The sequence below is a fragment of the Ceratosolen solmsi genome, unplaced genomic scaffold, assembly GCF_000503995.2.
Source record: "Ceratosolen solmsi marchali unplaced genomic scaffold, CerSol_1.0 scaffold8, whole genome shotgun sequence".
In the NCBI taxonomy this organism is placed as follows: domain Eukaryota; kingdom Metazoa; phylum Arthropoda; class Insecta; order Hymenoptera; family Agaonidae; genus Ceratosolen; species Ceratosolen solmsi.
In genome coordinates this window covers 996,215-1,023,907 of record NW_011948439.1, presented here as the reverse complement: position 1 = coordinate 1,023,907, position 27,693 = coordinate 996,215, and the positions used below count along the sequence as shown (strand labels likewise).

The 27,693-nt window shown below is 33.7% G+C and overlaps 2 protein-coding genes across 3 annotated transcripts in view; one reads left to right on the top strand and one right to left on the bottom strand.

The window, feature by feature from the left end:
• Positions 1-182: 182 nt before the first annotated feature.
• Positions 183-9,508, top strand: LOC105365459 (amnion associated transmembrane protein). The gene is made up of 6 exons (XM_011503630.1): positions 183-563; positions 2,193-2,500; positions 3,812-3,938; positions 4,205-4,439; positions 4,835-4,988; positions 9,178-9,508. Exons 1-6 carry the CDS (start codon positions 279-281, stop codon positions 9,506-9,508), a joined length of 1,440 nt encoding a protein of 479 aa, XP_011501932.1. The 5' UTR covers positions 183-278.
• Positions 9,509-12,854: 3,346 nt separating this feature from the next.
• CrebA (Cyclic-AMP response element binding protein A) overlaps positions 12,855-27,693 on the bottom strand; it is a 21,380-nt gene continuing 6,541 nt past the window's right edge. Inside the window, exons 1-6 of one of the 2 annotated variants that reach the window (XM_011503629.1) lie at positions 27,260-27,362; positions 20,031-20,382; positions 15,359-15,687; positions 14,424-14,711; positions 13,588-13,731; positions 12,855-13,061 (exon numbers count right to left, since the gene is read on the bottom strand). In XM_011503629.1, coding sequence (XP_011501931.1) covers positions 12,876-13,061; positions 13,588-13,731; positions 14,424-14,711; positions 15,359-15,687; positions 20,031-20,382; positions 27,260-27,274 — 1,314 coding nt within the window. In that variant the 5' untranslated portion in view covers positions 27,275-27,362 and the 3' untranslated portion in view covers positions 12,855-12,875. Of the gene's footprint in view, positions 13,062-13,587; positions 13,732-14,423; positions 14,712-15,358; positions 15,688-20,030; positions 20,383-27,259; positions 27,363-27,693 lie in introns of those variants that run through there. The other variant, XM_011503628.1, reaches the window with a different exon arrangement.

The window sequence follows — 27,693 nt, the reverse complement described above, 5'->3', positions numbered from 1 at the left end:
GCATTCAAATAATGACGAACACATTCAAATCGATGATTTATATAATAACACTCACATGTCTACATATACATTTACGAGTGGTAATTGGCATTCGATAAGTCAATATCGTCTGCTCGTACACGCCCCCCAAACACTGTTAACAAACCATCGAACCTAAGCATTCGTTCGTCTCGTATGCTCGATGCGGCAACGAGTCCCTACGCACCATTTTGCGCTCTTCATCAAGTAGAAATCGGAAGAAGAAAAATTGTAGGAAACATATCGCAAGTATCGTTATCATGAAGTCGAGATCTCAAGGGTCGATAATCGCGCTTATCCTAGCAACGGTGTGTCTTGAAGTTCTACCGAGTCTTGGCCTGGAAAAGTATTGGATGGCGGACGTAGACTGGTCGAGCCCCGGTAATTGGCTGGACGGATTGCTACCCGAAACTGACACCCGAGTGATATTTCCGGTGGAGGCGAGACACGCAGTCGGATTGCCGGGAAACGCAGATTTGAGACTCGCGGGTATCGAGTTGCCCAGAGACGGCATCGTTGCTCTCACCGAAAATGGAAAACTCACGGTGAGTATCCAATGAAATGGCGGCCACTGAACATTTATGCGTCTCAATAGAGGATGGACGGAAGGCCTCATCGAGTTACTGATTTTAAAAACTTTTTGATTATTATATTTTGCGCCCGTGCTTTTACTCGATTTGTCACATCCATACGATTATTAAGAATAAAATAATGTATGCCAAGTTGATGCTTTATGGATAGTTGCATTTTTGTGATACGATAGTTGTATGTATTTTTAGTTTTTATTTTTTTAACTGAATTTTTTCATCATTTATTATGTCTCATCATATATTTACACATAAAATATGTTCTTTTAAAAAATATCTGTATAAATAGTAAAGGAACGATTTCAATGAATTTTTATTTAAAAGTACAATCGTCCGATAAAGCACCATTCCATATCATTCGTTTCAATTTTATAATTATAAATATAAAATATAAATGAGAATTTTAAACTGTAAAATGTAAAATGCTCTCTCTTTATTAAATTAAATTATTTGCCTCGTTGATTAAAAAATTTAGTCTCACAATTTTAATCGCGAAATGAAAATATGACATAAATCGTAATCATTTTACATTATTTTATCTGTATATACATTATCTATATTATAAATTATACGATTATGGTGCTTCAACATCATAAAATAGAATATTATTAAATAGTTTTAATGCTTACGTTGGCCATGCATCAATACATTATTGTAAAATTCACAAATTTCTTTTTCGCTCTTGTGAAAAATTCTCGTGATCGAGAAATCATAATAATTCATATTGGGAAGATTACACTATACAGACAACCTGAAGATATTCAATAAACCATACGAACTATTAAAGAACTCATCATTATTTTAATTGAATTTTATTACATTTCTCTCAAGGGACAAACATTAATTGAATATATTGAAAATTCTTACTTAAATTGTCAATTAAATTGTTCAAATTAATACAAAAACTGTATTAAAATTTAATTTCTATATAAAATATATTTTTAATTTGCTAACCGTATTTTATGTATATTTTCTTGTTATAATTAAAAAATATATATATTTATTTTAATGATACATAATAAAATTAAAGAAAAAAATTAAAATCGTCATAGAAAAAATATTGCTAGTTATGAAAATACATTAAAAGTAACAAAATTATAGGAATAATAATTATTTTTCATAATGCTGTAATAAAAAATTTTGCATTTATAATAATATATACATTATGAATGTTCTTGTTATACCGAAAACGAACACCGGCCAAATCAGTCTCGATTTATGATCATAACTTAGCGAGTTTTCGATTTGTCTCCAAAACAATCGAAAAACTTGCTACTTTTTGTTTATAAGCATAATCGACATCGTGAAAAGCAATCATTTATATCATCTCGACTTCAGCGACTTTCTCGCTCGAAACTCTTCATGACTACCAATAGCTTTCCTTCGATCGAGCTCGGAATAGCATGCTTTTAATTTTTCTCAACGGACTAATTATCGTTTATCCTGCTTTCCCATTCTAAGCAAAAATGGAGAAAAACTAACAAGACACTACAAAACTAAACACCAAAAAACGAAAAAAAGAACACGCGCGCGCGCGCGCGCATACGCACACACAGAGAATAAATCAAAAGCAAAAACGTCGGGCAGGTAAGCGAGAAGACGAAGCTCCTTTCGAGGGAGTCCCACTGGCTTCGGGAGACGCCCTTCTTCTGGCTGGATCCGCTCAACTGGAACGCATCCTCGGAGGCAGCGCCCCACCTAGAGCGGCTGCCCTGCCAAGGGGACATCGTCGTGCTCCCGGCGAACTCGAGGATCTTCAGCATACGATTGCCGACGACTCGGGACGTGGAGGTAGCCGGCGTCAGGCTCGCCGACGACAACGAGACTATCGCCGAATGGGAATGGAGCTCCATGGCCGAGCGATCCGAGTTCGTCGGGCCTCGATTGAGCGTCAAGTAAGCGATTAAAGAGCATTATTTTCACGCATCGGTACCCCCATCAATTTCAACTAACACGTGTTTCTCTCTAGTCAACTGAAATTGTTGTTGGTTCGAAAGTGGCGTTGAGCGTTAGTTTTAAAGTTTTCGTTGGTAGGCTTTTAAATGGGCGTGAACGGTTGCGTGAGGAGGAGAGGAGAACCGACAGCGATTTAGCGAAAGACAATAACAGGTTTCAAGTGAAAGTATATTCAACTGATGACAAATGCGACGACTTTATGCTCACTTTTAAACTCACCTTTGCCCGTTCAACAGTATTATGTTGTTAAAATCGATGGAAGGTACTGTTAATCCACATATTTACTTTCGCCTATGTTCGCGAATTTTTATGCTATGCTCAAGTGTTTTCGCACTATATTTTCATGAAATTGTAGCGTTATTATTTGAATATTTGGCTCGTAATACTATTCCCATTCTAGTGGTATAGTAGATCTTCAACTTATAATTATTCCATTGTCTTGCGTAATAGATACTTAATCAAACTCGTGCTCGTGTAAATTGTAAATTGAAGAAGAATAAAAAAAAAATACAATACGCACGCAAACGCACACAAAATTTCGCGTTAAAGTAATTTTAATTTCGTGATTATTTTACGTTAATAATAAATTTTTACTATTAAAATTATAAAAGGCAATTTATACGTATATCGATTTTTAATTTAATTTAATTTAATTAAAAGACAAATTACTCATATTTATTTGTGAGAGACATTGATTAATAAATAAACGAACATTTAAATCAACATCGAGATGATTTAAATCTAAAAATTTTATGGTTTGAAACGGAGAAATCATCTTATTAGAATAATTATTTTTCATATTGTGCGATATAAGTTCTAAATATCGGTAGATAACATACGAATTGATATGACTCGAATGACTGATTAAACGAATAAAGTTGCACTTAACACAGAACGCAAATATTATCGATTCCCCTATATGTAGAAATTTTTAATTTGCCGGATATTTCGAAAGTGCATATTAATGGCATTTTTTTAAATTTTTTAAATGTATTAAAAATCAAATGCTAATGTTGTGCATTAACTTGTAAATTGTTTGAAAATGAAAACAAACAAAAAAAAAAAAAAAAAAAAAAAAAAAAAAAAAAAAGAAGAAATGAAGAAAATAGATGAGAAAAGCTAAATAATAAATAAAACTCCAAACACTTTATAATAAGAGTCGCGTCAATTTATTGTTTTTTCTCTGAAATATCTCCCTGCTTTTTAATATTTTAAAAAACAAAGTGTCAACGCTGTCTTGCATTGAATAGATATAACTCATTACTTGAATGTGAAAATTGCCAGTGCCAAGAAGGAGACTTATCTGCATATGCTGAAGAAATATGTAGCATTCAGCGAGCGAGATGCGGCCCCCCCACTTGTGAATATCCCTTGAAGGTAACTTGTATTACATAAAATAAATTATACCGGAACATAATTTACAGGATCGTGACAAATTGATTTGAAAATATCTTATCAAGCGGCTAATTTTCACTGCATACTCTGCACGAAGCTATTATGAAAAGAAAATCTAAAAAGAAATAAGAAACCAACGTTCTAAGGTCATAGACACGCGTTATTGCAATTTTCAACAAAATTCTCAAGATTCTTAAAAAGTTCATTTTGCTTTGCCGTTGTTCAAAAACATGGCGTTATTTATTCAGGTAGAGGGTCATTGCTGCTATTATTGTGGCGGCAGAATTCGTCTCTCCAGAAAAACTCTCTTAACCACCATCCAGAGAGTGGTTAAAAAGGCTTTAAAAGGATATGAAGATACACTTTTTTGGCATTCGAGGCTAACGTGGGATGGCAATAACGAAATTCTCATCACGGAGAAAGGTGCTTACGAGGGTACCAACGTTATAATTGCCACTACACACGTCGAGTCCAGTTTAAAAGGTGACGTTACTCGCCAATGAAAGAAAACCAGATTATTTAGCCACTTTCTGCCCGGCATCTCGATCTTTACTTATTATTAAAATCCAACGACATTTATACTTCATCCTTCTCTTCGTCCATCCTTCCCTTACTTACCGACACTTCGTTTTTCAAACATGGCTTAATTTCTAATTACAGTTAAACCTTTTAACGTTAAAGCCGAAATATTAGTTTTGAATTAACTTCATGTGCGAGCCAATCTATTAAAGCCTCTCGGCCCGTTCCGCTAAAGTGTTTTCGACTTCTTTAAGCGTATTCCACAGCTTCTAGGAACTTACGACCACGGCACTATATTGTAGGATCGCAGAATCCGCACCTGCGGCCATGAATAACCAGCTGATTTATTTTACGTCCAGAGGAAGAAGTCGAGGTACTCTATAGCGAGACATCGGGTGGGCCGCTATACGATTATCGACTCGCGGTCGCCCTGGGCCCATTCCTCGGCGGCCTCCTGGTCCTCCTCGTCCTTCTCCTCTTACTCTGCCCGCTATTTGGCTACTCCTGTACTCAGTAAGTACGACCTTGATAAGTTCGACGCGGTCGAGTGTTATGCGTTGTCTTGCTGTTTGTATAAACAATATTCTCATGCCATCTACTGCCGTGTCACTAAATGGCAAACACTTCTCTTTAATCTTTTTTTTTTCTTCGAATTTCACTCATAGCTACAAAAAAAAATCTAATGCATCTTCTATTTCGATATTCAGACCTTCGAAGCTGTAAATTTACTTTTTAAAAATTCTTAAAAACAAAACTTAAGCTTTGTTAATGCTCATGGCACTCTGTTTCATTGTTAATCAATATTACATCAATTACATTATCATTACTTTCTTCGGCATTTCTTACATATTGAAACTACGGCTTAAAGAACTCAAAGACTATATTTCGCCATAAAACAATTGACACTTGTATAAATTATTTAATAATTTTATAATGCTGTTTGTATAATCAGAATTTATATTACAGTTGGTATTATTTACAGTGCTGTAAATTTTACATATTACGGGACACTGGACATTTAATATTCCAATTTGTTCACTATATAACATTTATAACATGCAACTCTCTTAAAAACTATTCGCACCTGCGTTAGCTAATAAACTAATAAATTATGTCTTTAATAATATCGTCTGACTTCTAATTCCCAACAGATTGACAATTTTCATAAACAATGAACACAAGCGTACACTACATAAAATAATAAGTCTATAAATCCTTAGTAATACTGAAAAACTATTCAACATCAACAAGTTAGTCGTATTTTATTGTATGATTATATTGCATTATAATGTTACTAGCATTTAGCATATATTTGTCAATATTATACACTTCAACTATACTTAAATCTTGTTATAACACGTATAAGCTAATAATATTTATATATTTTGACATTGAAATTCTCTTTTTATTACATATAAATTGTGTTTAGATAAACACTGTAGATCGTTTAATTTCATTACAACATTTATTTATATTTGAATATAACGATTCACTGTATTGTTTTCTTTATAATTTTTTTTTTTTTTTTTTTTTTTTTTTTTTTTGTAAAATGATAAATTTAAAGTTAACATATGTTTGCTTATATTTATAAAAATTTAATTATAATCTAATCAAGCATTACAAAAAATTCGATGGTAGTTGGTAGTTCTATTATTTCAAAATCTATTTCTTACTTTTATAACTTTATTAACAACTTTATTAACTCTATAATTCATATTCATTCGACATGGAATGTAAATTTACTATACAAGAAAGACGAATTGTGCCGAATACGAAAGAAAAATGTATAATCATCGATACTGCTATAGAAAATAGCGATTAAAAGCCAAGTTATTAAGATTATTGCTTAATTGCGCGTTCATCATACAGTTTATTGTATGATGAAGTACATTTAGTTCTCGAAAGCCAAGAAATTCTTTTATAAAAAGAAAGAAAAGATTCTAAGAAATTCAAGAATTTCACTAGATTTACCCTACACCGACAAAATGCCGCAAAATGAATAATTCTTATAAAAATTCATATATTGAAAAATTAAATTCGATAATATAAACAAAATTCTTTAAAATTATACTTAAAAAATAATATCATGAATTAGCATACATATTAAATGTTAAATTTATTTCATTTACTTAAATTTCGAATCATCTATCACCTTTTATAATTACAAAATCAAAAGCTTTTATTTGTCTCTAAATATATTCATGAGTTTGTCAATAAATTAAATTTATGTTTGAAAAATCGATATAAATCAACATTGCGTTATGTACTCATGAGTAAAAAAGGAATATATTGATTAATAAAATAAATAATATATTGACTAATAAATAAAATATTAATCAATGCAAATTCAGACTAATTCTAATAATTTATGCATTTGATTTTCATAATAATTGTAAAAAGAAATTTGTTAAAATTTCTCTTCATAATATCGAGTATAGTTAGTAAATATCTTACATACCTTCATTATTTGAATATTGTAATATTATATATAGAAGTTTAAAAATTAAAAACTTTATCAATAAAATAGTTCATGGACGTGAAATATCTGAAATGTTTAACATACAAAATTTAATTTCTCGTAATTAATTACATTTTTAAAACGATGATTTTAACTTCCTAGCTTATTGTCGATTTAATAATATTCATACTAAGCATTATGGATAGAAAAATAATATTAAAATGATTTTTTTTTTCTATGTATAAAAGAATTTCCAGCATACTATACAACTATTTAATAGAGTCTATATCATAATTCTTAGTATATACAGTTCAATAAATGTTTATGGTACTTGACTTAAGAGCAACGAAAATAATATTTTGACTGGATGCTTTCAATATCTCTTACCCTCTATTCATGGCATTTCATGTGAAATTAAATAATTCGTTTCTTCGTAAGAAGCTTAAAGTCGCGTAATAAATACACACGATTTTAGACATTCCGTTTTATTATTTTTTTTCTTTAACTATTTATTTATATTAGACCACAGAAACACGAGATAAATATTCATGTAATAGAATGAATAATTTTGTTATTATTTTAAATATTAAGCTAAGTAATAAATAAAACTATTTTACAACAGTATATTGACTAATCATTGTTTTAAAATTTCAATAATCTGATAAAATAAATAATTATAGAAATCTTGATTAACTGGTGATATCTTATACATTATTTATTTTTTAAATTCAGATTTGCGTAAATATCATATAAAAAGTGATAAATTTCTTTATACAAAATAAGAATGTTTGAATTGGCTATTAGTTTTTGTAAAATTATTTCTAATGAATAATTTCCATTTACATATCACACAAGTGATATTAAACAAAATACTTTGTTATTATAAAAAATAATCAATCTATTATTATTGAAACAACATATTTCTCAACGTATTCGATTATAATTGATTAAAATTTTAAAAAAGTAACTTATATAGCAATCAAATAAAAACTAAAGTAATTACGCAAAAATTTAATATATTAAAATTTCATGTTTAACTAATATAATTTCAGGTTATCATAAAAATAGTTAGATTTTCTTCAATTTAGCATTTGTTATTTTAACGGATTATTGTATTTTTTGTAAAATATACGTTCAAAAACGAAAATCCATTAATGTCCTGTGCTATTAAATATATTTAAAAAATGCGTTCCTAGATACATATGAATTTCAAAATTTTTCAGTAATTTTTACATCTGCCTTTCCTAAAAAATACCTTTCAGACTAACAAAAACTGAAATATTAAAAATGAAAGTTTTTATCTTAACGTAGAAGGTCAGCATACAAACAGCATATCAAATTTTCTCATGCAGCAAACAATTTTCACAAAACTTTAATAAAATAAACAATGTTTCGACATTACATTCCCATAACAATTAATGCTTTTTCGATATTTCTATATTCAGTCATATTTATCATTTTTCTAAATTAATGTAATTGTTACACAGCCACGTTAATGTGTATGTTTAGATCAATATGAATAATATAAATGAAATTTACGGGAATTGATTAACGCATTCGACCGGTTTACATAGTAACAAACCTATAACAGTCACCTATACATGGATTTGTTATTTATAGTATAAATATTAATATTTTCTCATGCTTTACAAATTTGCCTCTGGTTATGTTCATACGCGTCTTGTTACACTCGAGTTCACGAATGGCACTCCCGCGATTTTAATTAGTCGAACTCTCTTGGTGCGAACGAGCTCTATGCTCTCAACTATGCATTATTTCATTCCAGGCATCTTACTCTCTTAAACTCATTTTCTTGTCGCGCTAATAAGTGCGTTCTTTCTCTCTCTTTCCTCTACTCGTCAACTTTTCTTTGTACAATTTAAAGTGTTGAAATGTTTATTTGTTACAAAAATTATTTTAATCCATAATAATTTTATGATATATATGCTTTTGTTTCGACGATAAACTTCAATTTTCTTTTAAATCAATGGATGTTTTATAAATTCATTATATTATGACAAACAATAATAAAATTATAATTAAAAAATTAGAATTAAATAATTTAAGATTTAATTTCTCGCGTACTATTTACTTATGACTGTTTTATATTTACTTATTGTTTCATTAGTTAATTATTATTTATGGAACATATAATACTATTTCGAAACTACTCAATTCTGTCAAGTAATTTGTAAGAAGAATTCTACGAAATCAAAAAATCAGCTCAAAAATATATTTTTCCAGAATTTTGGAGGCTTGCCAAGAAGTTGCAGCTACAATTTTCATGGACAAACGTGTGAACGATAGAAACAAGAAATCTTTTGCTTTTGCTAGATTCGAAAACGTATCGGAAGGAGCAATACAGTTAGCCGAAGAGGAAGAAACGCATCCACAATCTATTACTGCTGAAAGATTCGAAAATCCCCTCTACAGATCGAAAGAAAAATTAAAAAGTCAGAATACTCAAGAGAAAATAATAAATCCTGAAGAGCCAATAAGTTTGATTGAACTTCAAAAAGCTGTGGCTGAGCCAAGTAAAACAGACGAAATTGAAATGGATATTGAAAATTTATAATAAATATGCCATTAATTTGAAATTATAAAAAATAAAGATTAGAGTTTAGAATTTAGAAAATGGTATCCATATGAAATTCAAATAATTATTTTATCATTTTATGCTGTAAAATATAAATCTGTAATATTCTTTTCGTACGGTAGTATATTTCAAAATTGCATTTTAATTATAACATTAAATGTTAATAAGTAAGTACTAAACGAAAACCAAAGTTGTACTAATTATAAAGCAACTAGTAAATTTTTTAAGTAACTACATGCAAATTCGAATACGCACTTATCTTTCTTAATATTTCACAAACTTTTCAAAATCAATTGATTTATAACATTACTTAATTATTATAAATATTTCATTTGTAAGTATCATTGTAACAAAAAAAGGAAAAAAATCATAATTACCTAAATTATACAAAAATAATTTATAATAAATACATTATCTTAATTCATTTTTAATATAATTCATAAAATAATTTCTCTATCTGCACTTTATATAAAAATATAAACTTATAGTAGATTTATGAAGTAAATTATAAAAACAATAGCAATGTTAACAAATTTCAGTGTTGCTTTTCGTAAGAAATGCACTGTTTGAAACTATCATAAAAACCATTCGTTATAATCATTTTAATTTGATTAATTCTCATAATTAAAAACAAACTTAGATATATTTGATCTCGATCGTCGTTCCAGGCATTTAAAAAATACCTCGTTTTACATTTATCAAGATTTCAATAAAAATACAATCCAAGGTCTTACATTTTACTCGTTACGTAGAAGATAACTAGTTATCGTATGACTTGAGTCAAGACGGAATAGACTCCGCCTAAACTGGATGAAGACCTTAATCTCTTGTCAGACGAAGCAAATGATAAACAATTAAGAAAAATCTTGTTTTGATTACTTAAGTACTTACCGACTTGTAGTCAATTACTCCCCCTCAATTCGTCAATTGCTGTCCAAGATACCTATATTCTCTACAAATACCCTATATCTATCTTATTGTGCGTAATACGAAAAATAATGACTATTACTTTAAAAAAAATATATATATATTATAATAAAATTAAGTTCAAGACTACTAAGCTATCTTTAATATTATTAATACAGATTTTCAATTACCTCGAAAAACATAAGATTTGGATAAAACGGAAAAAAAAGAATTCATTTATAAAATTTATAATGCATAATATTTTATCAAGTTCGTAACGTTTTTTTGACTCAATTTTTAATTATTATTTATTAAACGATTATTTTATATTAGCTCATATTAGTATCCTTATGAATAAAATTCATAAATATTCATAAATCTAAAATAATTGGGAAAAATAAAGAAATAATATTATTCCATTATCAATTTTATTATTTTTTTTTTTTTTACTTTTTTTAAAACTTTTTTTATTATTATCAGACAACACCCAGTCAATCTATTCAGTGAGGTAAATATGCGAAAAATAGTAATATAATAACGTGACATTCATTTATTCGCATTTACATACATCAATAAAATATCATTTCTGAACATATAAAACTTCTTTGATATAATCGTATTTTTTTAATATTTTTATCACCCTCATATACATCTTAATATGCTTTCTCTCCATTTCCTTTCACACTCTTACTATATATAAATAAGATATTAACATTTAAACGATCATCTAAGTGCTGCACCATGCACACGCGCCTCGATAAAATTGAATGCAAAGTTTTACAACAAGAAACACGAAATAACATGATTGTAAATCTGTCGCAAATGTTGATGATAGCCATTTGTATATCTGTCTGAATATGTGCGTGTGCGAGCGTGTGTGTATGTGTTTATATATCTATCTATATATATATATATATATATATATATATATATATATATATACATATACGTGTTGATGATGTGTTTGCGCGCGCGTGTGTCTGTGGGTGTAGCTATGGGTGTACGCATCTATGCGCGCACGCACGCACACACGCACACACACACACATATACATATATAATTTTTATACTTTCATAAAATATACAAGTGCTATATTGTAACATGTATATAAAGTGAAATATATTATATCATATATATGCATACGTACATATTCATGCACATATGGGCGCATATATACACATATATAAAATATATCTTTAAAATACGACGCAAATATAATTTTATAAAAACTCGTTATAAAATATATGATATTATCTTTATTTATTTCGTCTTATTCTCCAAAAAACAAACAACAAAATAAGTCTTTATAAATGTATGCTATTAGCATTAACGCTAGTTAAAACAAAGCAGACTATTCGAATATGTGTCAAGTCATCATTGTAGAATGAATTTATATAGAATAATATAGATATCGTACCGAATGAATAATTATTATAACCTCTTTTTCCTAGTGTGTGAACAAACAAACATGCATTCCGTTAAAAGTATTAAACATTCTGTAATATATATTTATGTGCATATCTTGGTATGCATTTTATTATAAGGAGATCTTTGAAGCAATTAAAATTATTGGTTCTAATATTTGAAAACGTTTGAAAATATATCTTTTAATTGTGCCTGTATTATGTTTAATTTGAAAGAAGTAAAAGTGAAAAATGAATGATGATAATGCAAATGAAGTAAACAATTATGATAACTCACACTCAGTTGCACGTCTCCCGATGATTTGGCAACAGTCCATAATAAAAATCATGAACACTCGAGCAATCGCGTAAAAGTAAGCCATGATTAAAAAAAAAAAAAATGTTTCAGCTTTTTTATTCGTTGCCTTAAACAAAACTCTATATACATTATCTGTAGATTAAAATTTTTTATATAGAACGAAGTCCATCTGCTAAAAAGGCTAAAAAATAAACTTGCCCTTCGTGTAACACTAAATCAACAATTTAATTAGCATATTTTACGAAATTCGTGTGCTTAAATCTTTTTTATTTTATTTATTTTGAATTTTCTATCACACGTTTCGCAATCTATCCTATATAACTCTATAAATGGTAATGTAAACTTTTAGATAAAATATTTTAGATCCCTATTCTTTCCTTTAAGAGCTTCAGAATTACATATAGAAGCCCAAAAATGAAAACATTGGCTCTGGTAAAAAAGCCTCAGTTCGTATACTATGAAAAATATCGATGCAAACACGTGCTGCTTGTAGACAAAGGAGCACAATGCCATTTTCGCTATTTATGCTAAAATTAATCAAAATAATTCTAAACGTAACATTTTTAGATATCGCTAAAGAATGTTTATAACTCGACTTGCTTAGTCAAAGCGTTTTTCAGGACATAATTTTAGCGCTTTTCGTTCTGACATGAAGCACGTTAGTCTCAAGTTTACCAAGTTTCTCAAGTTTTATAAGCAAACTTGGAGAGAAATACATTTAGGAAGACTTTCTCTGGATAATTGCCTGAAGACGTTGTAATTCCTTCAGCAGCTGACGATTAGTAGTTTCCAAAGTTGAAACCTTTTCTCTGTAGGACGAATTTTCATTCGTTAAGAGTGTAACTCGCCTTTCGAGACCATCCATGTACTCCTTCTTTTTTCGACGCGACTCTTGAGCTGATATCTAGAAAACATAATAATAAATTAGAACAATATTGTCTAGAAAGTAAACGTATAGATGAAAAAAGGAAGAAAAAAAGAAGAAAAAATCTCTCTCTCTCTCTCTCACTCTCTCTCTCTCACTCTCTCAATCTCACTCTCACTCTCACTCACACTCACACTCTCACTCTCACTCTCACTCTACGTAATCAAACAAACTTTTTATTTATACTCAAATTGCAAGATATACTTAAGTGTTCATACAATATTCAAAATGTTAATTTTTAAACTATACTATTTTATCATATATTTCATTGAATTTTAGCATGTAAATTAAAAGAATCAATTACTCGCGAATAATATGGTTTAGTAAGCAAGTAGTCGATATGATATAATATGATATAATATTCAAATATTAACACGTACCATTTAAATACAATATTGCATTATACAGTAAATGTCGTTAATAATGATTTTTAAATTATCGAAAAGTTATTTGACAAAATAGATTACATCGCTCTGTTTCAATAAGCTTTATACGCTTTACTCACCTTATTCTTTATTTTCCTGCGCACTTTTTTCAGTGATTTTTCCTCTTGCTTAGTGAGAGGCAATTTTGTAGGTACGGGATAACCCTCGGCAATCAAAGTCCTTTTTTCCTCTTCAGTCAGTACGAGAATGCCCGTAGAACCTTTCTGTTATAAAGAACATAGTAATGCATATTTTAATAATAAAACTACAAAATGACAAAAATTCATTTCACATGGAGAAGTAAAAACTATTTTGTCTATTATTGTCAAGCATTTGTATATTTGTATGAAGTATCTAATAAGTTTATACGCCATTAAGTTTCTAATTGTTTTCTCTTTTCGAAAATTCATATCGTGACGTATAAACACGTATAATTTGCAATTGTAGAATCTAATAAATAACTGCTATGATCGGCGATTGATACTAAGTAGCGTTTCATTTTGTTAAAAATTACAATAATAATGGCCGATATTTTATATTCTTAATAAATCCACCAACATAATTTATTCAAAATCAAAGCAATTAATAACTCATTACCGTTCTCCAAATAATCTACATGACATAGCAATCGATAAAACTATAAGCTCGTGCAATGTAAATGTAATGTGGTGGCAGAAAATTTTGTTTAAAAGATTGTAATCAAATTGTAATCCAATTGGAATCCTAAGGCATAGTATTGGGTTTCTCGTCGCCCCTCTCCAATCCAAACTCCACCTTAGCGTACAAATCCTCCATATATGTCCTCAAAAAGTCGAGCGACGTGAAGTATCGATTGCCAAGGAGAAAAAAAGTCGTGGAATGTTCGAAGAAGGATTTTCGCGGCCGAGAGGGGGGCACGGAGAGTAAAAGCACTTACCGGTTGACAAGAGATTAGGGGCGTGTGTATGGGCTGGCGTGTACTAGTCCCGTGCTGACCGATAGCCCCGTTCGTCGTGACGTATAGCCTCGGCTGGAGGAAGCCCCGTAGGCTCTGCACGTGGACGGAACCATGGGAGTCCCTGCGCTCGGGGGAGCAAGAGGCCGAGACGGTGCCCTCGCTGTCGGAACTCGCGCTGCTCGGCGGTGTGGGTGGCAGATCCTGGTTGGACGTCTGGTCGATCGCGTCGTCCTCACAAGGCAGCTCCAACGTCTCAACTTTGATTTCCTAAAGCAGGCGAGTGAAAGCCAAGATTTTATTTAAGCAAAAGCAAGTCATGTATATGAGCTCGGACTGTATGCTCGAACTGTGCTCTAGTCTACCCACCCTGTGCGCCTCTCTCTCTCTCTCTCTCTCTCTCTCTCGCACTTGTAACGTTTGATTAATCGTTGCGTTAGTTTTTGCGATAGTTGTAAAAAACAAAAACAAAAAACAACAAAGCGCTATTTATCCGCGCCCACGTAAACTTAAATAACTCGATTTTTCGCTGGAATTTTTTATACTCGCAGGTGCCGAATCAAAGATAATTAGATACTCGTCTCTCGACTTTACTATAATTATTGCAAAATACAATGAATTTTTCACCTATGCTTGGGGGGGGGGGGAAGATGTAAAGTGTATCTATAAATAAATAGTAAATAAATAGTAAATAAATAGTAAATATCTAGTAAACATCTAGTAAACATCAAAATATCTTAATCTACCAATTATTATTATACTATGGTATGTTAATAGAAATTTTCATAATATATTTTATATAATATTATATATTAAAATCTATCGGAAATCATGTAATATTTAAAATTTATCTAAAACGCAATAAAAGTATTAACAAATTTTACAATATGTATGTCGTTAGATAAAGCATATGATACCTGATGCATATCTTCGTCGTCATCTTCACTATCGCTTGTTTGCGAGGAAAATCCAGTCAGGTGAAGATTATGAGGTGAAATAGCAACAGTACTTTTATCCTCTAAGAGGATGGTGGCATCTGATGTGCAAGGACTACATGGAGCACTAAGTGGTTCCCCTTTGATGATTGTACATTGATTTGAAATATTGTCGCAAAGATGGCGTGGCCTTGTTAATTCAATGCCGTTTGATACTGATGAGAAAGGTTCTGGCGATGATCTCGAGGAATCCCTTCCTGACGCTGTATTCATGGAAATTGCCGGGAAACATTCTTCTTCCATGTCCGTTACTATAAAAACATCGATGAACCATTGAGATTTATAAATAATTGTTATCTATAAATAATATTTATATTAATTACATTGACATTTCGTTACGTATATTAAAAAAATTGTATTTAACGAAACGTCGATAGAATATATACGATAAAAAATTTAAGAGTATTTTTTAGGAAAACTCAAATGGAAAGAAATTGTTATAAACTTATAAGATATTTAGATTTCACTGTTATTACATTAAAATAGAATAGAATCAAAATTAAAGTCATAATTATGCTTGAAAACTAATTTTTTATTTTTTAACAATAAAAATTACGGCTTCAAGGGCAAACGTTGATTTGCATGTAATAGCAATTAACAATGTATATATAATAAAATTATCTTCCAACTTACAATTAAATTATTTTCATTCGACATTATTTCAAGTAAATATTTCCTACTATTTTATCAGATTGCGAACAATACATTTCATTACATGTGGTACAAAATTGTCATATTTACTTAAATTTATGCCGGATTTCATTAATAATTGATAATCTGTATAAATTCAGAACCTCATCCTAAATAAAATATAAGTTTTAATGCGTATATGTAGTTTTTTATTATACTGTTATTTTTAATAAACATATATATTTTTACTAAAATTAATAAAATTTAAATATTCATTAAACTTTTTTTTTCAACGTATTGATTAGAATATATAAATTTAAATACTGTAAAAAAATTACAAACTTAAATAGATATTCTAAATCATAGTGTTATTATTATTATTATTATTAATATTATTATTATTATTATTATTATTATTATTATTATTATTATTATTATTTGTTATTTTTATTATTATCGTTAATATTACTGAATTATTAAAAGAAAGTCAAGAATAGTATGTAGAATAATGCCCATTTATGTGCCTCATTTTCGGTATCCAACAGTATGCTTTAACAATTTGATCACATTTTTTTTATCAAAGCTTTAACTTTAAAAAGAAAAAAAAATACTTAACAGTGCCCATATATGAATTTTTCATTTAGGAAAAATGATGTTATCGCAATGTTTATTAAAAAAAAATGAATAAATTTCTGTTTAATCACTAAAATAGCATTACGCAAGGAAGTTCTTTACGTCTTTTACACCAACACTTTCTTAAACTATTTCATAAACTTCTTTTAATAAATGTTTATCATTTAATAACTACACCTATCTAAATAGAGCTAATATAGTATTTACATAAAAAAACAGATACATTTCTCAAAGTTTTGAGAACTCGTAATATTTTTATTAATATTAGCTTTCGTGTATTCAAAACATTCAAAGTAAAATTGTATCAAACGTGTGCTAAGTATTTCTCTCTCTCTCTCTCTCTCTCTCTCTCTCTCACTTTTTTGTTTAAAACTGTATAAATTCATGTTTTTTAATAACTAATTTATAAATATACAAATATATTAATATTATTTAAGGGATTAAAAATCAATTAAGTAAATAAAATTTAAATATAAGAACTTATAACTAATCAAATACGTATTAAAGGTGATAATGTAAAGGTGATATTTCTGATATAATTAATTGGAATGTCAAGTGTGATATTAAATTTCTTATCTATATCTTTTCAAGAAAAGTATTTTAAAAAACGCAAAATACGAAAACTTCTTACATATTTTTGAATTTTAATAGAGTAACGTCCATGAATTCCTGTATTCAGTAAGGTTTGTGCTGACACGAATGAAAAAATTCTTAAGAAAGTAGTGTTGTGTGTGAAGTGTCGAATAATATAAAAAAAAAAAAAAAAAATTGTAATTTAACTCTTTTCTTCTTGTATGATCTTAGCTAGACCAAATTTTTCAATATTATCTTATTCGTTTGAAAATTAATTATTATAATATTATATATACATTTCAAATAATCATCAACCTTCTCTTATTGCTTTCTGATAAGCAATATATATTAAATTTACCATTATTTTACAATTTAAGTAATAATTGTTAATATTTTATAACTATTGTAAATAATTTTAATTTCTTTTTAATCAAGTTAATGTAATAAACGCCTTGCGAGAATATTCAAGGATACACATTCATAACATTATTAAATAAATAAATAATATTATAATGAAAATTTCTGTTTTTATTATAAAATACGAATGCAGGAGTAATTTTAAATTAAACCTAATCCAATTTATGTGTAATTTTAATAAGCCTTTAAAGATGTTATAAACCAAGATCGATTGAATTATCAACTTTCTCGATAAATAATAATTTTTACAGAATTATTTAAAAAATGCTAAATGGAAAAATCGACGTACAGCACAAGTTTTGTTAATAATTTAATTTTTATTCGTTAAAGTATGTATTACCCAACTACATTATAATAACAGAAAATTTTTGTTTACTTATTATGATTATAATGCTTGGTGAACCGTAAAAATACAGATATCTTAAATATATAAAAACGAATAAATTTGGTATATTAAAAATTTAATATTTTTGTAAATGTATCTAATTTTATAGAAAGATTTGTCTAATGCTGTTCATATTTAACGAGGGATCATGTTAGTAAAAAATATTAAAAATATATAGCTATGCATATCATCAAAATTTATAAATTTTACAGATTGTATTAAGATCTGAGTCAATAGCTATAAAAATATCATATCTTTACTATCTTAAATAGATTAGTATAATTCATCTTTATAGAAAAAAAAAAAAATTCAATTCTTTGTTCTATAAAAGAACTTCTTTATAAGTAATTTCGACAATGCAAATATAATAGCTGTCTCAGTTTATTGAAAAAATATATAAATATATATTCATCAACTATTAATGCAAAAAATATTTTTCAATGTACGTAGGTTAATAAAATTGGTTAAACTGCGGCGAAAATATAAAAATTCGTATACACATACGTTCAAGTAATAATGTAATATCTTTTCAAACAATTTAAAAAATATTTTTTATGATGTCATTCGTAAAAGTGCTTTTTCATCACGATTTTATTTGATAAATAATAATAATAATAATAAATATTATAATAATAGAATATATTTTTATTTAAAATCTACGATAAGTTAAAATAAAGATGTTTTCATAACAATTGATAGACGAAAGACTCCAAACATTCATCAATTTTGTTTAATTTTAAATAGTTGGCACATTAAATATTTATGACGTCTATCGCTCTCTAAAATATGATTTTTTTTTTTCAATACTTTTATAACTGTTCATGCGTTTATTTTTTCTAAAAACTGATAAATAAACGATAATTTTTTCAAACTATCAACGCAATTTAATATATTACGATGAAAGTAAATTACTTGTTATATTCGTTTCGTGTTAAATATTAAGAAATTTAAATTAAAAACCAAATCATAACTTATATATTAAATTACGTTTGACAAATTTTCAATTCATTTTTTTTTTTTTTTTTTTTTAAATAGCTCTGAATTACGAGTCGTTCGAAGGTTTAAGAAAAAAGTTACATTTTTGTTTAAATCATTTTAGAGTATTCTTCTACAAAATGGGAACTTAACATTTGATAAATTTCATCTGAAATACAATATTTTATCACGTTAAGAAAGAAGCAAACAATAAAAAATTAGGTGTCATCTAAGTAACGATTATGAAGGACGAGCAGGCAGATATTCTATAATAAATGATTAAATTAAATTATACAAAATTTTCAGAAATGGAACCATATTAGATCTGTCACGCAATGGACACACATACATGATATTAAAAGAGAATAAATTTAAATAATGGCCGTAGTTAGACGAAAGGACAGTACCGCTAGTCAAATGTCTAAGAAATATAATTACAACAATTAATGTATTAGAATATTTAATAACATTGGAATTTACGCTTTAATTGCAAAATCATCTTCATTATGAAAATTGATCGGCCTTCATTTGCTTACATACATAAATAAATATGGTTGCGGAGCGAGTGCTACGCTATTTATCCAGAATTATTTGACTCTAAATGACTAATAGATAAGTTTCTGATAAGAATACGCACAATAATCATAATAATAATAAGACAATATGAAACGCTTACGTCTTTTAATATATATATATATATATATATATATACTTTTTTTTTTTTTTTTTTTTTTTTTTAGAAGTATTGAATTAGTGAACAAATAAGATATTAAAATTTTGGCGAATTATCGAGTGCGTTTATAAAAGCAGCTTTGCTCTTTTAACTACGCACATAAAATAAGTAATAAGTAATATGTAATGTTGTAAGAATAGCGATAGAGTGTCGTATACAAACGTGTCTATCCTATTCTCCACAAATACAGCTTCGACCATATGCCTTATATATAAAGAAGGAAGGGGGTTGGGGGGAGGGAGACTTACCGTCCAGTCGGCTGGGCTCGCTCGTGCACACGATCGTCCCGGCGAAGACGCCAGCTACGTCGGTGCAGCTGACCTGGTGTCGATGCGCCTGCTGCTGCACCCTGAGGCCGCTCGGAGGCGCGACCCCGCCCACGGGACCGCAGGAAGGTGGCGGCGGGCTACAAGCCAGGAGACTATAGCTGTGCTCGGACTTGATGGGCTTTGGTCCCCCGAGGGCGGCGTCGGTCATAAGCCGATCGCGCAGCACAACGCCGAACGACGTCTGCCTGCAATCGCGCAGGCTGACCCCACCGCCGACTCCCCAATCGTCCTCCTTCGTCCCGCAGCTCATCAGGACGTCCTGACCCAGGCTCTGTAATCACCCAGAAATACGTCACTCGAAGCCATGACACGGGATCGAGGTTGTGCGTGCGAGCGCGAGCACGAGTGTGAGTACACGAGTGCGAGCGCGCAATAACGGGACACGGCTCTTTGAAATGACACGAATTGAAATCGCCGCTAAAGGAAATATATAATTAGCCTTGCTTCATTAGCAACGATTGATCTTATTACACGATGTGCTCCCCCCCCCTCCCCCCACGCCGAATGATTATTAACAAATTGAATTAATTGATCGTTCGAGGCAGTTTCCGAATTACCGATATTTATTTTCATGTTCGTTAATTAACGTGACCGACGGGCAAGAGAAATATTCTTCTTTGGACGTGCGAATCTATTAACTCGTGAAAATAATGTCTTATAAAAACCTACTGAGAGGCCGAATGAGAGCGCTCTTATTGATAAAAGCTACAATACGCTATTTATTGGTATTATATTTTGCGTGTGTATTATAGCGGGACTCGGCATTTCATGCCTCGAGTCTACTAGCTTCTATTATTTTATTTTAAGCGTCTCTGGCGCGACTAGACGCTAACGTGTTATACGATATTTTTCTCCATTCCGCGCGAGCGAACTTTTAGCACTGGAGTTCCTATCTTCTCCATTAAAAATCACTTTTAATTTATCGATTTTTCAAATTTCATTCCTACTAAACGTTCACTCAACACGAGCACGTTAAATCCGATAATTAGAATGGTGGAATAAAATAATTCGATTACTGTGTATATTTAAATGAAAACATTGTAAAGCTATAATAGAACAACAGTCTCGTATATTCTATTGGAATGAATAGAGTCGTGTTTGACATTTCGTTTATTTCTATTTTCCCGTATCCTGCTATTACATTAATGGTATCAGATATCTATATATTCAGCGCTTTAATGTGCTTAGAAATGCGTTTCAATAATTGAATTTCAAGAGTCACGTAAAAATTAGAAACCTTGCATATTGTACTACCGTCGTTCTCAAAGAGGCCTAAAATCCGAACGATTTAATCCAATTGTTATTTAAAGCCATTCGTTCAAGCGATCGAGTAAATTAAACTATAAAGCAAAATAACTACTCAACGTGCAAAAATTCGAAAGACGAGATAAAAATTCAATTCGAGTGATACGATTCTCCAATATGTATTTATTAGAAAGAAAGAAAGAATGAAAGAGAGAGAGAGAGAGAGAGAGAGAGAGAGAGAGAGAGAGAGAGTGAGTGACAGCAGAGAAAGACAAACGACTGGCGCAACAGATCTGAGAGAATTTTAATGAAAAACGAGTCAAAGCAAAGCAAGTACAGTTGTCAAACCACTATATCCTCTTATTTATAATAGCTCGATTTTCCAGATATCTAAGAAGAAAAGATATATACATTTTTATGCACGCTCGAACATAATATAATGAGATAATAAATGTATCTCATATATCGTGTCAATTGAATGCCCATCCTTTTCCAAAAAATGCTTCACCAGCATTTGCGTCACAATTATCCATAAAGCATAAAAAGTAGCATCTTGTTTCTCGCTCAGCTAGCGATGCAGTTGATCAAAAAAGAAAACAAAAAAAAAAACAAAAAAACAAAACAAAACTGCGCGGTAAGAGTCACGCGCGGCCCCTTCTGGCACCCCAGCACACCCGCCCGACGAGTGCCAAAGGCCCCGGCAAAGCATCGAGCCTGGCTGCGAAACCCTCGCCGCGAGTCGCTAATTGACCTTTAAGCAGACGCTGGCTGACTCGAAGCGGATTCCGGAGCGACGGAGACCGGCGTCGCGGCGGCTAATTCGAAGCCTCCCGAGCAGCAAGAAGCCGCGAAGCCGGGGGGCGTCCGCGGGACTCACCGGCCCCGGGGAACGTCTCGCCTTGGTGCAATCACCTTCTAAATACGCGTGCGGCCGCCTGCCGATGAAATTTCCCAATGACCAGGGTGGGGCTCGAGGCGGCCGTGGCAGCAGCGAGGGGCCGGGGTCAAGGACCTGCGAGCCGCGCGGTCAAGTTGAAGGCCGACTCGCTCGCCCGAGTGCGTATGTGCGCGCGCACTCGGCTGGGAGCGCACGAGGCCCCGTCCGCGGAGGATGAGTCGCGGTCGGTGCGCTTCGAGGGCGTCACCGGGGGAAGTCTCCCGGGCGCCGGCAGTTGGCTCCCTTTCGGGAGCAGCCACCGCCGTTTCGCGCGACGCCTTTGGAGCTGACAACGGAGCGCAACGACGCCAGTATCTCATTCCGCGGCTGCGGTCGTTCCTCGCCCACTATGAAGCAGCAATATTCGCCACTCGTCAAAAACAAAAACAAAAACATAAACAAAATAAAGAAACAAACCCGGGTGAAAATGCTATCATACCGCAGCTCCTTAAAAACAGTGCCCAAGGGTCACGACGCGCTCTAACGATGCTAAGGATGCCGGCTGAGCGCGGTGGGGCGAGGATCGAGTGTTTTCTTTTTCTCTTTTTTTTCTTTCTCGTTTCTCTAACAAAGTGAAAGTTAATAACACGGATGGATCTGGAGCAGAGATTAACGCTCGCATTGGATTATTCAGGCCCGCCCGCAATAAGCGCCCATTCGAATTAAAGTTACTAATTCCTGCGACCGCGCGCTTATCTACGGCGGACATATTAAAATGACAATTGCGGTGTTGCGTTTGAGTGGAAATTCGCAAATTAAGCTCGGTCAGCCTTGCGAAATTCGCTCCCTCCTCTCCCTCCCGGAGGAAATTATCACAGTGGTCGGCATTTTTAATATCCCACGTGTGATGGGTAAGCTTATAATGTTTCGAGTAAGGCCTAACGACGGACGCCTGGCCCAAAGAGTTCAGCCGAAGGCAGGAGGACTCCTATGATTAATATTCTCCGTGTTTTCATGGAGCTCGCCTTTCGCGACTCTTATCTCGAGGGAGTCAACGGTTTCCGGCACGCACTTCCGCCGGAAATATTCGCTCATGGGCGTTCCTTAAGGCCCGGGTGACCTTTGACCACGTCCTCGGTGGGTTTTCGCGAGCTCAGCAGGAGGTGGCGTGACGGGCCTCTGCTTGAGTGGGCTCTTCTCACCCGCCCACGCGCGTCCACATCACGGCTCTGATGAAAATGGAAACGCGGGCGGGCGATTCTCCCATTTTCTTTCCTTCTCGCTTCATTTCATCGCTCGTCTCGCGTCGAGATGCCGAGTCCGCACTTTCGGCGACGACGCTCCTGCGCATTAAATTAACGCGCCGCCTGGCACACAACGACGCTCGATTTCGTTCGGTCGCTACTTTTTCGGCTACCCGGAGCGCCAACTACGAGATTTTAAAAAAAAAAATGCGAGTCGTCTTTACCTGCTTAGGGTCAATATCAACGAATTGGAAACAAGATTTTTGTACGAATGCGATTCGATTTATGCCATAATACGATTTTACCAAGAGCCTTTTTTGTTTCTTTTACTTTTTCTTCTTTTCTTTTTGACGAAAAGCACAGCCGCCTGAATTATTTGCTAATGTTGCAGTTTAGACGCGCACCCGTAAGCATTCTCAGAAAAGTCGATTTTAATAATTATTTACAAATTGATTTGTCGAATAAGAACAGGTGGCCATATAACAATGAGTTTCAATTCTTTTAATTGCTTAATTATCGTTTTAAATTTAAATAAGACTTGCAACATTAAATGAGAAATCTCGCGAACGATTTTGGTGTTAATTAAGGATTGAGTAAGAAGCAGAAATGACAACAGTTAATTCGCAAGATTTTGTAAAGGTTTTCTAAGATATTTATGACATACAATAATTAAAGAAGAATAATTTAACCATAAATTTGAAATGACATTTTAATCAACATTTATACTTTACGCTTGAAATAATAATTATCACGACTCGCTACGCTTCCATGAAAAACCATACGAATTGCGTAAGCATTACACACACGCGCGCATATATATATATATATATATATATATATATATATAGATGTATGTGTATGTATGTGTGTGCGCGCGTGCACGCAACAATGATCGAACTATTGGCTGAAAGGTCTAATACGACTGAATTTACCTTCTCAGCAGCACCCTCATTTACATTCGACATTTTCCGAGAGAAAAGTAAATCAATGCATTGGAAAAGGTCGTTTATGTTTCTACGTCGGGCCTGCATTAGAAAATAAAATGTCTATGGCCAATAGCATCCTTAACGATAAATTAATAGCCTTGACCGAATATTGAGTCGGAATATAGGAGCCTCCAACCCTCGAAGAGAGCATTCTTAAGGCCACGGAAAATGCCCTTCTTTGAAATTTGAAAAAAGCGTAGCAAAGGAATGCGGTAACAGTCAAGAGGGGCCAAGAGTGATAACAATTTGGATGTTACAAGGCTTCGGTCACGGCTCGTGGATGAGTAGTCGTCGCACCGAAAACCCGATGGGCAAATCCCGTAATTGACCGCACGGGGCGACCGGTACGGCGGTAAGAAGGATGAGGCGGGAGTAGCACGGGCCCTCCGAGTTCCTTGGCCCCTAAAAAAGGCAACGCCTCGTGTCGGAGTCGCACGGAGGACTATTTAGGCGGAAGTGTTGGGCGGGGCGGTGTGTGTCGGGTTGTTGGGCGGTGGCGTTGCGGTGAGGCGTGGCGGGGAACGGGGTGACGGGTCGACGGGGGGGACGGTGGGACGGTGGGACGGTGGGACGGGGGTACCGGGAAGACGAGGCCGGCCGAGTGCGGCCGAGAGGCCCCGAGCGCCGAGCCCAGCAGGTGGATGCCAGTGCCAGCCTCGGTGAAGTTACGAAAAAAGGTGAACGTCCTCGGGCCGCGCGCAACATTCCCGACCCGGCCTCGTCGCCGTCGGCCAGTCTTTTAACCTGCTTTTAAAAGCCGAATGCGCCCCCCCCCCTTCCGTCACCCCTCCACGGTACAACGGGAAAATGCACCTGCACTGGCTTTTCACACGGGGGTAGCCGGCAAAGGTCGAGGCTCTCCTTTCCCGCTCCGATAAAATCGGCTTTTCCGTGACGGAATAACGAACGCTTCGTAAGATGGCCGCGATCCCGACCTACCGGTTTCGATCGGCCGAAAGTAAGCCATTGCAGCCTCGTTTTTTTCCAAAGGGACGAATCCAAGTGCCCGCTCCTTGCCCCGTGGGATTCTCATTTCCATTAATAATGCCATAGTCCTCCATAGCCAAAGCGCACGCGATTTCAATTTCCACAGGCCGATGAATTATTTATAAACGCACTTTATAAATATATAAGCCTACATAATGCAATTCAATTATCATTACGCTGTTATGCGTTTTAAAACATGGACTTTGCACTTTTCTCGTTAAAAATACAGATCGAATATCAAAGCTCGAGCAAATTACTGACACATACGTGTGCGAATACTCAAGACCTATATTCATACGATAATCTACGCAGTTAAAAGCGCCATTCTCAACTTTCTAACAAATCAACTGCACGGCTAATCGACGATAAAACAATTCGTTGGGCAATTATTTGCACAAATATTCGTAGTTTTCTAAAATATTCGAGCATATTGGCTACTGGGCATAACAATGAAAATTTCATAGACTTCCGAAATGGCCTATCTTCTCTTTCAATATTGAGAAAAGCCTGTATTTTAATTATTATTGCGACGAAGGTGCACGCTTTGGTTGTAAAAATTATGAGCATTAAATGCTTCGTTTTTAAAAGCTTGATATGGGACTTTAATGAAAAGTGCAAAACAGAACAAGGTATACCTTACCTGCCCCGCAAGTTATTTAATACGCAATATTGCCAAAAATCGACTAAATACTCTAGAAAACACGGCTATGCTTTTAACGCCGACTCTGCTAAAGAAATAAATTATTTCAATTAAATAAAACGAGGCACACGATTTTATGTTAATGAACATTTCGAGCAAAATAAGCGTTAACCTGAAAAAATACGCTGCTAATTAATAATAATAATATATATATATATATATATATATATATATATATATATATATTGTCTCAACGAATCAATCGCGACGACGAATTTAATACATTTAAACACGACAATATCTTATACATAACATCGGCGGCTATTTACCAATGTCGATAAAATAGCACAGAGGCGTATATACGTCGTGAAAATCAATAGCATATGTAGCACTTGTGCGTTGTAGGTGTTTCATTACAGTTGTTTCTAATCCAACGAATTTCACAGCTGGAACGTTTCTTCTTTCAAAATCATTAAAACGTAAGCAGCGACGCGTGCAAAGAAGGCGCTCAATGAAAACGGGCGAATTTTCAATCTATCCCACTCGCGATTTCCTCTAACCGACCGAAAATTACACCTCCCTCGATCCTTTGGTGGATGCTACGCAGGGGCGGGCGGGATCGGATCTCTGGATCGGGTGGTTGGAGGATGAGCGGTGAGCGGCGGGGCGGGCAGCGCGGAGGACGTGACGAGGAGGGCCGGAGGGGACAAGAATCGGTCGGATCATCTCGGAAGATAGTACTCGACGGCTCACAATGGCATTTTTCACGGCGGCTTTACGATGGCTGCGCGTGTAAAAACTGGCGACGCCGCGTCGGCGTAACGCTCAAGGCCACCCGCCGTACGTAGCTGAAGGAGGTAGTTTTAGCGGGGTGAGGGCGAAGGCGAGCTACGGAAAAAGCACCGTCTTCGGGTAGCTCGACCGACGTATATGCGCATAAATGCGCGGCCTACTTCTGGCCCCTTATCGCTCTAATGCGAGCAGCTAAAGTGTCGTCCAACCCAATCCAGCCACGCTAGCATCGCGCCCACGAGCGTGGAAGAGAAAATGCCCGGACCGACAGAGAATATCGAAGGGCCGAAGTTCCCGTTGCCGAACTAGCGCTCCCGCACGCTCGGCCTAACGCTATTTATTATCGGCGCTGACAAAGTGCGATAAATAAATCTTACCTCTCGTACGGCCATTAAGTGATTTGTTGTAAAGGCGCGCGCGCGCGCGCGCACCACTTTGCCGATGCCGGAGAAAAGCCTCGGTATCGTTCGCGAGCGCAACTGGAAGCTATGAGGCGTCCATCTCTATAACGCGCTTATTTATTATTCCCCCGAGCTCGCCAGTATTGATTGCGATACGCCGATTATTAAAAATGTATCGAGCGTAATTACGCGGAGTGAGGTTGTATAGGCCGCGCGTGATCGTATCGCAATAACGAGCAGCCGAGTCGCGAGCGCCCCGTTCGAGCTTCTTCCTCAATAGCAGCTCGAGGTCGAGAGAAAAAAAAAGCTAGAGGAAGGGACCCGTGTGCCCTCTCAAGATGATTCTCGCGAAGTCATCAGCATTTACTGAGAGAGAGAGAGAGAGAGAGAGAGAGAGAGAGAGAGAGAGA